The sequence below is a fragment of the Bidens hawaiensis genome, unplaced genomic scaffold, assembly GCF_021521415.1.
Source record: "Bidens hawaiensis isolate Kalapana, Puna unplaced genomic scaffold, B.hawaiensis_p1.1 tig00015232_1, whole genome shotgun sequence".
Taxonomy (NCBI): domain Eukaryota; kingdom Viridiplantae; phylum Streptophyta; class Magnoliopsida; order Asterales; family Asteraceae; genus Bidens; species Bidens hawaiensis.
In genome coordinates this window covers 80556-94897 of record NW_027492355.1, presented here as the reverse complement: position 1 = coordinate 94897, position 14342 = coordinate 80556, and the positions used below count along the sequence as shown (strand labels likewise).

General features: G+C 34.1%; 3 protein-coding genes across 3 annotated transcripts; all 3 read left to right on the top strand.

Annotated features, from left to right (window-relative positions):
* The first annotated feature begins 673 nt into the window (after positions 1-673).
* LOC143548719 (nucleosome assembly protein 1;2-like) lies at positions 674-4067 on the top strand. The gene is made up of 12 exons (XM_077039809.1): positions 674-916; positions 1006-1049; positions 1144-1239; positions 1741-1833; positions 2028-2106; positions 2187-2248; positions 2357-2541; positions 2616-2793; positions 2879-2922; positions 3052-3268; positions 3743-3757; positions 3839-4067. The coding sequence occupies exons 1-12, from the start codon at positions 847-849 to the stop codon at positions 3902-3904; spliced, it is 1149 nt and encodes a 382-aa protein (XP_076895924.1). The 5' UTR covers positions 674-846; the 3' UTR covers positions 3905-4067.
* Positions 4068-4943: 876 nt separating this feature from the next.
* LOC143548717 (thioredoxin-like protein YLS8) lies at positions 4944-7360 on the top strand. The gene is made up of 2 exons (XM_077039808.1): positions 4944-5131; positions 6849-7360. Exons 1-2 carry the CDS (start codon positions 5012-5014, stop codon positions 7155-7157), a joined length of 429 nt encoding a protein of 142 aa, XP_076895923.1. The 5' UTR covers positions 4944-5011; the 3' UTR covers positions 7158-7360.
* A 1724-nt stretch (positions 7361-9084) lies between these two features.
* Positions 9085-12266, top strand: LOC143548716 (putative hydrolase C777.06c). The gene is made up of 12 exons (XM_077039807.1): positions 9085-9247; positions 9996-10114; positions 10200-10312; positions 10494-10535; positions 10794-10849; positions 10935-11011; positions 11097-11216; positions 11300-11376; positions 11504-11567; positions 11637-11687; positions 11778-11826; positions 11969-12266. Exons 1-12 carry the CDS (start codon positions 9085-9087, stop codon positions 12085-12087), a joined length of 1050 nt encoding a protein of 349 aa, XP_076895922.1. The 3' UTR covers positions 12088-12266.
* Positions 12267-14342: the final 2076 nt, after the last annotated feature.

Sequence of the window (14342 nt, the reverse complement as noted above, 5' to 3'; positions counted from 1 at the left end):
CCCGTTAGAAATTTTGCTACTACGACCAAAGGGGTATGTTCACCGTCAGCTCAAAAAAACTGAGTATGGGCTATTCACCGAATCTGACCTTATTTTCGTTCCTGGAAACCTACATCGAATTTTTTATGACCCAACGAAAGAATCTGATCAATGAAATGTCCCTAGGGCTTTCCCGTGGCCCGTTAGAAATTTTGCTACTATGGCCAAAGGGGTATGTTCACCGTCAGCCCGAAAAAACTGAGTATGTTGCTATTCACTGAATTTGACCATATTTTCGGTCCTGGATGCCTCCATCGAATATTTTATGACCCAGCGAATGAATCGGATCAATGAAATGTCAGTAAGGCTTTCCCGTGGCCCGTTCGAAATTTTGCTACTACGACCAAAGGGGTATGCTTACCATCAGCCCGAAAAAACTGAGTATGAGGCTATTCACCGAATCTGACTATGCATGACCCGAACCTGGTGCATATTATATGATTCTTAGAGACAGTATCCATGCCCGAACCCGACCGAGGTATGACCGATACTTGATTTTCCAATATCCGGTTTTATCATAACATTATTAGAAAAACCCGATTTACACATCTTTATTGTTAAATCCAATCTAGCCCAGCCCAAACGTGAAACCAGCCCAACATCCAAATCTCGCAAACAAAGCTTAACGCGCCAGCCAGCAACAGCTCAAGTGGTTGGTTAATAAACTTATTGATGATGACTACATAAACCCTAATATTAATAATAATAATAATATTCATTCATCCCATTATCTTTCAAACCTTCATTCGTCATCAACACTCGTTAGGGTTTCATCCAGCCGTACGTATAATCAATCAACCGTCCGCCATGGGAAACAACAAGAAGGAACAATTCGACGTCTCCGATCTCAGCTCATCTCTTCCGGCCGCCGCCGCAGGTAACTTATCCCCAAACTCTAATTGATATACTGCCACGTCAGCTTAATTTAAAACTCTGTTTGATTAATGGTTATGGTTATTGTTTCAGCTCTCAGTGCTGAGGATCGTGCTGGCCTTGTAAACGCACTAAAGGTTGTTGCTTATTAATATTAATTATTATTATGATTTTTAGTTAATTAGTTTTTATATTGTGATTTAAGTTAGGGATTTGGTGTTTTGTTTGCAGGATAAGCTTCAGAACCTTGCAGGGCACCACACGAATGTTCTCGAGAGTTTGAGTCCGGTGGTTAGGAAGCGAGTTGAGTTTTTGAGAGAAATTCAGGTATAAATGATTTAAGGAATGTTTAGTTTAGTGTTTATGATGGATTTGTTTAATGTATGCTGATTGAGCATGTGTAGTTTGTGTGTTTAGAAGTTGATTATTAGTTGAATTTGTTATAACGTGTTTAGGTGTGTTTAGAAGCTGGTTAAACGAGGCAGCTCAGCTCAGCTCAGCTCAGCTCAAGCATGAGCTTGAAGTTAAACTAGCTTAAGATTGAGCCACGAGCCGAACTGATCTTTTGACTTGGTTACAAAAATGAGGCAGCTTTACTCAGATTGTTTGAAATCAAGTTTTTTTTAGCTAGATTTATTCAAGCTTTTATTAACTGAGTTACGAGCCAAGAGTTTTTTGAATAACCCCATCTGAATATTTATTGAATTAGGCTAACAAAATTTGAAGGGTTAGGTTGTGTCTGTTCTTGATTATTGTAAAAATGCATGCTTGTTGATTGTGTATCTTCTTTATGATAATGCTAAATGCTACTGTTTTATTTATGTATAGAGCGAACATGATGAACTTGAGGCCAAGTTTTTTGAAGAAAGAGCTGCTCTGGAAGCAAAATACCAGAAACTATACGCTCCACTATATTCAAAGGTGTGTATTAGTGATTTTGACATTTGTAATGTTACCGAGACCCCATTCTATATGTTGTTGAGATCAGCATGCTTTCTTTTTGACGATAGAATTCAAATATCAGAAGAATAAAAACAGTATTAACTTAGATGTCCAATCAAACACATTGTTATTTTTATATAAACTAGTGTACTTAACCATATTTTGAATTGCAGAGATACGATATAGTGAATGGTGTTGAAGTTGATGGAGCTAATGACACTGCAATGGATGCAGATGATAAAGAAAGTGAAGGTAAAGAAATTCTTTTAAAATTTTGTACCTTTTTTTGTTTGTGTTAAGTAAACGTAACTCCTGCAAAATGTCTGTTACAGAAAAAGGTGTGCCAAGTTTCTGGTTAAATGCAATGAAGAATAATGAAATTTTGGCTGAGGAGGTATAAACTGTGTTAATAACTTATACCATTATTAAATGTTTTTTTTAAAAAAAAGGTGGCATTTGTTTTTGTTTTGCGCTGATTTTGACTTTTGCACATTATCATCAGATTTCAGAACGAGATGAAGAAGCTCTCAAGTATCTGAAGGATATTAAGTGGTGTCGCATAGATGATCCCAAGGGTTTTAAGCTTGAGTTCTTCTTTGACACCAATCCTTTTTTCAAGAACTCTGTTTTGACCAAAACATATCATATGATTGATGATGACGAGCCTATTTTGGAAAAGGCCATAGGGTAACTCATTACATTCTTACTTCTATATACAATATCTGCTATCTTTTTATTTATTATTTTATTGCATTTCGCAGGACTGATATTGAATGGTTACCTGGAAAATGTTTGACGCAGAAGATACTGAAGAAGAAGCCGAAAAAGGGATCAAAGAATGCCAAGCCTATAACCAAAACAGAAGACTGTGAGAGTTTTTTCAATTTCTTTAACCCCCCACAAGTGCCAGATGATGAGGAAGACATCGACGAAGAGCAGGTAAAATTTTAGTCCAAAGTGGTCATTTGAAATTATTGATTTAATTCTGTGTTATAGTATTTGCTGAAATAATTTGATTTGGTAGGCTGAAGAACTTCAGAATCAAATGGAACAAGACTATGACATTGGGTGAGTTTCACACTTTTATTTATTTATTTATCTATTTATTTATATATTTTATATTATTGTAAATTTTTCATTTAATGGTAATTTTAAAGTCAATAGTTAAACTAAACTTGACATGCTTATTTTACTCAGTTCAACCATCCGGGATAAAATCATCCCTCATGCTGTCTCTTGGTTCACGGGTGAAGCTGCAGAAGAGGACGAGTTTGAAGGTATTGAAGATGATGATGAGGACATTGTTGATGATGAGGATGAAGATGACGAAGATGAGGATGATGACGACGAGGATGATGATGAAGACAAAGATGATGATGGAGACGAAGAGGAGACCAAGGGCAGGAGCAAGAAGGTACAATTTTATCAATGTTTGATTAGCTTACAGGTCAAACTTTACACGTTTTCTTAATTTAACCAAACCAAACTTTAGTCGAGCACAAAATGTTAGAATTTTTAGCGACCAATCACCAAGTAACATGCATATTGATTTTAGTACCTGTAGAAACTTATATTTTCTAAATATAAGTTGAAATATAAAGGTTTTTGTTTTTGATTTATTTCTAAATGATTATTGTTAGCGTATTCTGTATATATGATGTGTGCTGACATGGTTTTAATCAGTACCACATCAGCAGATTATTAAAATATTTAAAATTAAAATGAGAATAGTTTAAGTTGGTCATTAATTTGCATCTTAAATCGAAGTTAATTGCTTAACTCAGAAAACAGTTTATGCACTCCACATGTTCTCCTTAAGTTACTTTGTTGATTTGGAAATATGCTAATTCATCATTCTTTTGGTTTTGTTTCATGTAATGGCTTGCAGTCTTCCGGACAAAAGGTGATATAACAACCCTGATTAATTTTCATTTTTATATTTAAAAAGTATACATAAACTGATTAATGCTTTTGTCAACTGCAGAAGGGTGGCATTGTTCATGCCGGTGGTGAACAGGGTGAGCGGCCACCCGAGTGCAAGCAGCAGTAGGTTTGATGGGTGCACAGACTTGGTGCTCTATTGGTGGTGTTTTGGGTTGATTTATTTTCTCTGTTTTTTGATTATTATATATTTGTCAGTTGAGATGTCTAGCTTTTGTGGAATTCTAGAAACAACTTATGAAATATATTTATGGTTTTAGTTTACTTTTGTATGTGGTGTTAATGTCATTTTTACCAAATGGTGCATCTAATTTTTATCAATGACACCACCATTTTTGTCATGCTTTTAGAAGCACGGAATTTGTAGCTGTAATTGTAGGCATTTTTGTTCCTTTAAAGGTTAAGCAATAGATTGTCTTTACATGATGCATTCGGGTCATTGAAGTATGCCGAATCGTTTGTAAATATAGAATTTACAATTTGATTCTGCTTGTAGTATGATCTTTCAACTTCGGTTCTTTATTTTATGTTGCGTATTTGGTGATCGTAAAACTTTGTTATAGAAGATCGGTATATCTACATTTTATAAGAAATTTGAACGTTAGGGGTAATGGGGTATTAACCATTGCACATGTTTTTTTAACTGAAATGAGCCATGAAGATCTGGTGGACTAACAAGTTGGTGAATCTACTTTCTATAAATTGGTTAGCGTAAGTTAAAAAGTTAACGAGTACTCGAAAAGTTGATGGTTCACAAACACCATACTGAACGAAAGAATGGACACACAAACATAAACAAACTAAACTATTTAACATAAACACTAATGAACATTAAACCACATGATATCCAAAGATACTTACCACTTTACATGATAACCAAATAATATCAAAATAATATTTCTGTGTTCAAAATCCACAAACTTCTTCTAGTGTTTCGCGAGAAACAAGCTTCAATTCCTTCATTCTTCAAGGAATTTCAACATACACAATACTATCATACCGGACGTAATTGCCTTTATCCGTTAAGCTTACCAAGCAAATTATTTTTGTTTCGTTTATTAAATGGACGAACATAAACGAATCAAAATATTCTGAAAACCAAGTTGCTCGCGTAGTTACAAAGCAAAGCAAGCAACCAACCAACCGCGGCGTACGTACATAACTCGATATCCATAGCTTTCTAAACAATAATAATCACAGTAGGTTCCGGTGAAAGATGTCGTACTTGCTACCGCACTTGCACTCAGGCTGGGCCGTCGATCAGGCCATCCTCGCCGAGGAAGAGCGTCTCGTGGTTATCCGCTTCGGCCATGATTGGGACGAAACCTGTATGCAGGTAATAACCTAACCTATTAATATTATTATCATTATCATGTTACTGCTTGCATCTATTTCAGTTTCTGCTGCTAGGTTATTATTGACTGCGGTGCCCTAATTTTGAAATTGGGGATGATGTTTATAGCTTATTAGGTGAATAAATTGTACCTAGTATATTATTTAATTAGTTAATCATCGAGTTTATATAGAAGGAGGTCAGTGCAAATTGGATTGTAAATATTATTTAGCATTGTTTATTGTTAATTCAATTCATAGAGGCATCATGCTGCTTGCATCTAGTAATTGGCTAAGCAGTTAATGCGGAAAAATATCTGATACCGTGGTGGGATATCGATAATCTTAATATATATATATATATATAGCAGTTTAACACTAACGATTCAGTATACACTCCTACCATTAACAAGTTTTCCTCATGCTGCTTGCATCTAGACTTAAAACATTGATATCGGGAATATTGGTGATATATCGGTGAAATATAGGTCAATATCGCCGATAGATATTTCACATGAGGACCGATAACTGATAACCAAGTAGCTCTGATGATGGTATATCAGGTTATTATATGTCTTTTGGGTTAATATGGACTGGTGATTAAGGATTATAACTTTAATCTAACCATTTCATGAACTTAAGGTATTGCTTTGTTGTCCCATGTTTTACATTTAAATTAAACGCCATGCAATAATTGATATAGATATAGGTGCAGATCGATACTTACAAAAGATGCTGCACTCTAACGTGTGGTTTCAAGTTCGTAAAAGATGTGTCAAATGAGTTTTTGCATTAGCATGCAAACACAATTTTGTTGTTTAAGTTGGTGAGTGAATCTTACATGTGACGGTGCATGGAGTCAAATCTAGTGACTCAGTGAGTACCTTAACTTAATGAAGCCATGCATCCAGATTGGGATGGTACTATTATAAACCAATAATACGAGCTTAAACATCCATGTTGATCCATCTTGAGGCTCTAAGCTTCCTTTATTACTTGATCAGTTGTCTGGGTGATTCCCTTAAAGCATCCACCACACATGCATTAGCAATTAAATTTATAAATCCTGTTAAAGTTTTTAATTGTATGGTTTGCAAACGTACTTTTACTGTTTAAAAACTAAAGTTGCATGGATCTGCTTAAAGCAATTTTGAACAAAGGTGCAAGGTACAATTTTTTCACTTTTGTTTGATTAACCAGTTTCGACTTCAATTCAACAAATTGATGTGTTTGACCCCTTATCTTTAGTCTTTGGTATCACACAACTTACCAAGCATTTAAAACTGAATTTATATAACCAATTCATACGTGTATAACTCAACCACAAATCTAACTGTGCTGAGTCAAAGCATGGCATAGCTATCTAACTATTTGCACAATAAACACACGACAAACTAATTATGTTATAAACATTAGTTTCAATGATACTTTAATGAGGGCTATTTAACCTTGTAATAAACAACTCAAATCATGAGAATCATAATCTCACTACAACAACACTCGGTAAAATCCCACCATAGCAAAGCTTTGGTAGATAATGTTTCTGTTTATATGTGGTACACTAATTGTTTATCATATGAGCTTTAAAAATACCAACAAAAATGGGTTTGGCCCAACATGACCGGATTTATGACCCGCACCTCTACCAATTTTGCATTTTTTTGTTGTTGATGTTGATCGCTTGTATTAATCTAACTTTCCCTGTTTTTGTGAATCTGTAGATGGATGAAGTGCTTTCTTCAGTTGCAGAGACAATAAAAAACTTTGCTGTAATATACCTGGTGGACATCACAGAAGTACCCGACTTCAACACGATGTATGAACTGTACGACCCGTCAACTGTAATGTTCTTTTTCAGGAACAAGCATATCATGATCGATCTTGGTACTGGTAACAACAATAAGATCAACTGGGCCATGAAAGACAAACAAGAGTTCATAGACATTGTGGAGACCGTCTACCGTGGGGCCCGCAAGGGACGTGGTTTGGTCATTGCCCCCAAAGATTACTCCACCAAGTACCGTTACTAATCTCATTCGGATCAGAGCTTCTGTGTGTATTTGAACTGTGTTTTGAAAGACTTAAACTGGTTGTGACCTTTGAATTGTTATAATATTGGTGTGATTGTTGTCTTTTGAAAACTATGTTATGAGGTATAACGACTTTGCTTAATCATCTTGCGTATCTAGTTACTCGATTTGATGTGAAAACTGATAAGTTGTTCGTATGACTATGGTTATTACCAGGGGTGAATGAAACTCGGTCCAAACAGTTGAAATCAACAAGTTAATCTGAAGCCGGATGACTGAACCTTTACTGTTTAAGTTTAATCAAACACTAGTCAAATGTTTTAAGTCAGTTGAAACCAAGAAGTCAAACTGAAACCGGATGACTGAACCTTTACTGTTTAAGTTTAATCAAACACGTCGAGGCAAATAACTAACCTTGAGTCACTAGTTAAATGTTTTAAGTCCGGTTCATGTTTTGGAACAATCCGTGGAACCAGTTTCTGACCTCAGTATGGTTTTGGGATTTTTGCACTCCCTTAAACTTTACTCGCTGTAACTAAACGAAAAGAAGTATATACCAAATGTCAATGAAACATTTTGTGACATTAAAAGAGGAAGTGAAAATACAATCACTTTTAAAATATATATGGGTTGGAAAATAGTATAGAGATTCCTGTTTCATTTTATTTATACAAAAAAATGTTTTAACATATGTTCTCTTATAAGCTAAACTGTGACAAAATCGATTAACACATATTTTAACGTTTAAAGATCGTAATTTGTTTTACTTGAAACCATCACATTTGTTATTTATATGACAACTTTTGAAGAGGTAGTCACTAGTGTCATTTTGATTCTCCGATCATGTGTATCAACAGGTTTTGTTTTTGTCCGTTTTTCTGCTCAGTGCAGCTTCATGCCGGTTTATGCTTTCTTTAATAATCGGTTGTTAAAAATTTATACTGAAAGGAAGTATGAATCAACAAATTGGCTGGCATGTGGATGATACCTTGGAATGACATACACTCAAATGTCACATTTGGCGTTATGGCCGATAGAAGAATATATTAAGTATTTGGTGTTTTCACATAAGTTGAAAGATGAAGCCTTAAAGTGAGGGCTGACAATTCGTTTCTTAACGGGTTTAACATATTGGAGACGACGTGCTTAACACAAGCACCGAACATGAATGCGACTCGTTTAATTAATTTATATGTCATGACTATAAGACAATTATAACTTTCATGTACCAATAAGGAAAAATGATAGAGTCTAGCCTAAAAATAAATAAACCACATTTTTTTTATTAACAAGTCTTATCGTATCTAGGGTTCTTCAAAAAGTCCACGGCTCGCTCGAAAATAGCTCGGAAAAAGCTCGAGCTAGGGTCAACTCGACTCGACTCGTTAGCTCGGCTCATTGGCTGGCTTTGATTAAACCCTAAATTTTAATATCTATATCTAATAATAGCATACCAGAAAATAAAGAAATAAAAACTATACACGTATTATGTCACTCGATACCTAAAATCTTATACAAGAATAACTAAAATAAAACATATCAAAATATTATATAGTATGTATGCTAAAATTATAATTTTTGTCTTTTATATATCAAAATTTGTAAAATATAAAATTAAAAAAATAATAAATAAAAAGTAAAAAAGTTACAGGAGCTTGGCTCGAGCTCGATTTTTCAGCTCGATAAAGAAAACGAGCTGAGCTCGAGCCAGTTCGATTAAGTTTTCAAGCCCAAGCTCAGACATACTGTGGCTCGACTAGACTCGACTCGTTTAGATCCCTAATAATAAGTGAAAGAAAAGATATTGACCTTTTTGATCCTCCTTTCTTCCCCAATAACCAACCAAAAGTAAAGCAGGTTTTCCTTTTATCTGTTGACTTGAACAACAAGCATTCATTCATTCAGTCAGTGCGAGTGAGTGTTAGTGATGATATTAACACATGGCCCATTTCCTTCTACCCTGACCCGTTTAACCAGTCTCTCAAACCCTAACCATCCACTTTCAATCTCAGTAGTTTCCAGATATTATTATGGAACTACTCATTTCACCCCAACCATTATTTCAGCTGCACCTCGAAACTCCATTTCTAGTAAGTTTTTTTTTACTTTCCTAAATGTTCATGTTCGTTCGTTAAGCTTTTATCGGACAAGCTAACGGTAAACGAATCGGTTAATCTATTTTATTAATTAGCCAATCAGTTTACAGTTAGTTTATTCGGTTAATTTTATCGGTTTTCGGTTCGGTTAATAAGCAAAACCAAACTTGGGCTAATTAATTAATGCTAGAAATATATAAAGATATGAATGATACTGCTGCTCGGTTAGTTAATTAATTAACCAAGAGTACAAAAAAAAAATCTTAATAATAACTGATTTTCGGCTGATTCGGTTTTCTGTTAATTTTGGTTCGGTTTTATTGGTTTTCAGTTCCGGTTAACTCATGTATATTTTTGTTTTATAGTTAATAATTTTGCTAAAATCTGGTTAATAAATTCATTAAAAAAAGTTATTAAAACCTTATAATGAACAAACAAAAATTAATGAACACAATTGAACAGATATGGCCTCTGTTCGTGTCCGCTCATTTAAATAATCGAACGAAATTCCTTGTTCATGTTCGTTCATTAATTTAAATTTTAACAAACAAACTTCCGGTATAACAGTTCACCGAACGTTCAGTTTGTTTACAGCCCTATTTATATACGAGTGTTACATATGTGCAATTTATCGATTATGTGAATGTGAATAAATTGGTAGTTGCTAGTTGGACAATTAATCTGCTTATTGTGTTTTGATGAAACTGTTTAATAGTGTGTAAAATGATTCATTTTGTTGAAGGCGTTCAAAAAGGAGATCAAGTATCTATCGAGCAACCCGAAATCATATTTATGGGGACTGGAACCAGTGAAGGGATTCCACGAGTGAGCTGTCTTACCGACCCCTTAAAGAATTGCCCGGTATTAAAGAAATGAGATCTTAAATATATATTTGTTTGAATTTTTTTTTGTTTTTTATAACAAGAGTGTTTCGTTGGCTTTTCAGGTTTGCACAAAAGCTGTGGAACCGGGAAATAAGAACAGGAGACTTAATACGAGTATCCTTATTCGTGTTCCAAAACCTTCTGGCGTATGCAACATTCTTATAGATGCTGGCAAGTATGTAAAAGTGTTTATATGCAATAATAGTCTATACCTTTATGAAGTGATATTAAATAAAATAAATTTCATATCATATTTTTATATTCTATTGTTTGAGCAGTTTCTTTAACAATAGAATATAAGTAAATTTGACAATCTTACGCGTTTGACTCCATTTCATTTTTTATTCATCTTACAGGTTCTTTTACCAAAGTGCCCTTCGTTGGTTCCCTACTTACGGGTAATAATGCAATAATGCTGTCACTCGTTTTTTCTTACATAGATTTGCTATAGAATTCGAGCCGGGGGTCTCACCGGAAGCAGCCTCTCTATCCTTATGGGGTAGAGGTAAGGCTGTCTACATCTTACCCTCCTCAGACCCTACTATAGCTTTGCTATTGGTGGGATATACTGAGTACGATGATGATGATGATATGATGATGAGATTTGCTATAGAATACTGAATACGTTTTGACCTCTTAAATTTTATTTTTTTCAGGATAAGAACACTAGACGCGGTTGTGATAACTCATTCTCATGCTGATGCAATCGGAGGTCTCATTATTAAACTTTTTTGTGTTAGTTTTACATCATTATATTAATGATTTTTACAACTGAAATTGGTTGATATATATTTTAGGTTTGGATGACCTCCGTGACTGGACAAATAATGTCCAACCGCATATTCCAATTTATGTAGCCGAGCGTGACTTTGAGGTGCCAAGTTAGTGTATTTTCTAATAATAAGCTTATCATATAAATAATGACAATAAGTTGGTGTTTTGTAAAATAATAATTGCAGGTGATGAAAAAAACACATTATTATTTAGTAGACACGAGCGTTGTCACACCTGGAGCTGCGGTCTCAGAGTTGCTGTTTGATATCATACATGAAAAACCATTCATTGTACATGATCTTAAGGTTCGATTTCACCTTCTAATAATATTAAAGAAAATTTGAATATTGTTCTTTTTATGATGCGGTTGCTTGTCTTGTGTCATCAGTTTACTCCACTACCCGTGTGGCATGGTCGTAATTACCGTTCTCTTGGCTTCCGCTTTGGCAACGTTTGTTACATCAGGTAAGATTAGTATTAAATTAATTTAAAAAAGTATATAACACTTTGGTTATCCAACAACACTCACATATACACAGTTGTATTTGAAGCATCTTGCATTTGAATATATATTTTTTTTCATTTGTTGCAGTGATGTTAGTGAAATACCTGATGAAACTTATCCCCTTTTAAGAGACTGTGAAATCCTTATAATGGTAATTATCCATTTTCACATATGAAATATCGACTTCTGGTCGTGATATATTATTATCGTGTGTTTTCAGGATGCGTTAAGGCCAGATAGATCCTCTTCAACACATTTTGGACTCCCAAAGGTTTAATATTTCATAAAAATTTCTGTAGTGTTTTCATCGATATATTGTAATCATGTCGTTTCTAATTTCTTAAGTCGGTTTTAATTCTAGGCTTTGGAAGAAGTTAGAAAAATCAAGCCAAAAAGAACCCTTTTCACAGGTATTTTCGTTTATATCAATATTTCTTTATTTTAACTTTTAAAATATGCATCAATTTTTAGTTGAAAAGTAATTTGTGTTAAATGTTTGGACTTTATGAAGTTTAATAATGGAATAATCATTTTTTTTTGTGATTAATGAAGGTATGATGCATTTGATGGATCATGAGAAAGTGAATGAAGGACTGTTGAAGTTAAAGGAAACCGAAGGTCTTGATGTGCAACTCAGTTATGATGGGCTTCGTGTTCCTATAAATTTATGAAATTTGAAGCATTAAATTGATCATTTGTATACATTTATAGAATCTCAGTTGTTTTAGATCAATTCTGGAGTTATGGTTTTGGGTCACATGTAGATGCCTGATAATTTTATGGCAGCCATGGTGAATGAGCTTATTTTGATGTGCAATTTTTTATGCCATCATATTATTAATAAATTCTTTTCGTATCGCGGCTAAATTTCCGGTTTCTATCAGTCAACTGGTGTGATCAACAACGGTTTGAATATGGCGTATCGAAGTAAATGAACTGTGTCATCTTCTATTTTCCGCCCTTTGTGCAGTCGTCATCCAATCGGCTCAGTTTCATTCCCAAATACATAAATTACCTGAAAATTCACTAATTATACAATAAGAAACTGAAAACAATGAATTTATGTCAAGTTAAAATACAGGGGAATCTGTATAGAAAATAGGTGCATTTTGAGACACATGTACACACCATATAAAGAAATAACAAAAGAACTAAAGGTAAATATATGTAGCTTGCATGATGAACGAATCAAAAGAATAACTTATACTTCTTGTATTTATATATCATAGATAATTAGATATGCAATGTTTTAAAAACCGACTTAAACTCCCTGTATGTTTTAGCCTGGTAAATTGGACGATCGGTGTATAGATTGAACAGTCAGAAATTGGAATACCAACAATAGCGATTTGTACCTGAGGCTAAATTTTGGGTTTAGACTTTAGACTTTTAGCGGCTTATCCATGACCATTTGCATCCCGATTTTAAGTTTTAACATGGCGCGCTTCAATCTATCTACCATACAGTTGATATTTAAAATGTATATATATAAAAAACATTAAAAAAAATGTTAGTGATGAATGAGAAGGAATTTTATCACTGCACAAAAATAAGACCAAAGTAGATAGCAAAAGAATAATAAGTGTAGGGGTTAAAAGAAAAAATAAATAAAACCTTATTGGTGTAATCTTCCTTTAGCCCTACTAAAATTCATTTTGAATGGCCCAATTTCTGAAGCAATCAGCCGACGTGTTCCGACGATCCTTTGTGCATAAAGGTATACCTGATTTGTTCATCATCATCATCATCATTATTATTATTATTATTATTATTATTATTATAACAATGACCTGTTGTTTTTTGGTGATCCTTTGTCTGTCTTCAGCAAGGGTGACCGTGAGGCCGAATGGGCACTTGGAAGAAGAACTGAAGGAAATGTTCGAGGAATGGATGATCGAGTATAATAAAACTTACCACAGCCTTGAAGAGAAGGTCAAGAGGTTTCAGATTTTTAGTAAGAAAGCGAGGGACATAGAAGATGACAACTTAAACGTCGATCCTTTTAACATGCGAACGATCAACCATTTCACAGATAGGACCTACTCAGACTTCAAGCGTCCTCGCAAATGGAAGAGGACGAGGACGTGTGAACAAGGTTAGCTTAGCTAGTTGAAATTCCTATGATATATTTTCAAAGTTTATCATTTTCCTTTTATTTATATATTCATTAACATCATGCATGCATGCATGCTTGTTTGTTTGTTTGTTTGTTTGTTAGTTTTTGATGGACTGAAGCAGCCAAGCATTTTGTAGGTTAATTATTTTGCTGCTGCTGCTGGAACGTCTTGTTCTAACTTATTATGTATTATGTCGGTTGTTGAACTTAGATCGTATGTTTTCTTGTTAAAGTCTATGTGAACTGGATGATAACTTCAAGTGTTGAACTTAGATTGTTTGCTACATATAAGCTAGCAATCAGTAATCATATATAATATAAACTTTATCAGCCTAAACTCACCTTAGCAACACCATAGACACCAAATAGTCCAGTGATAAACACGCTTATCAATTGATAAGCATGCTTATCACTTTTATCTTCAATAAATGGATTCAAAAAGTTTTTTAATAACTTTTGAATCTAGTTATATAAGTTGGTATACTTAACGTTTTTAACCCGTTTTTTTTTCTCAAGTGACATCTTTTACGTGACTACTTTGCAACGCTATGAACTGTGTCCAAAATGAGGTTTGTACGAGAAAGATACTACGTCACTAACATGGGTGATTTGAGATTTTGAAAACTGCCAAATCTTATAAAAAATAAAACAGTTTTTTTAATAACTTTGCGCCTAGTTTTTAAATATTGGTACATGTAATTTTTTAACTTTCTTTTTCTCAAGTGAAATTTTTTACGTGACTACTTCGTAATGCCGCAAACCGGGTCCAAAACAAGGTTTGTACGAGTGGTCAGTATTGTGAGTAGTCAA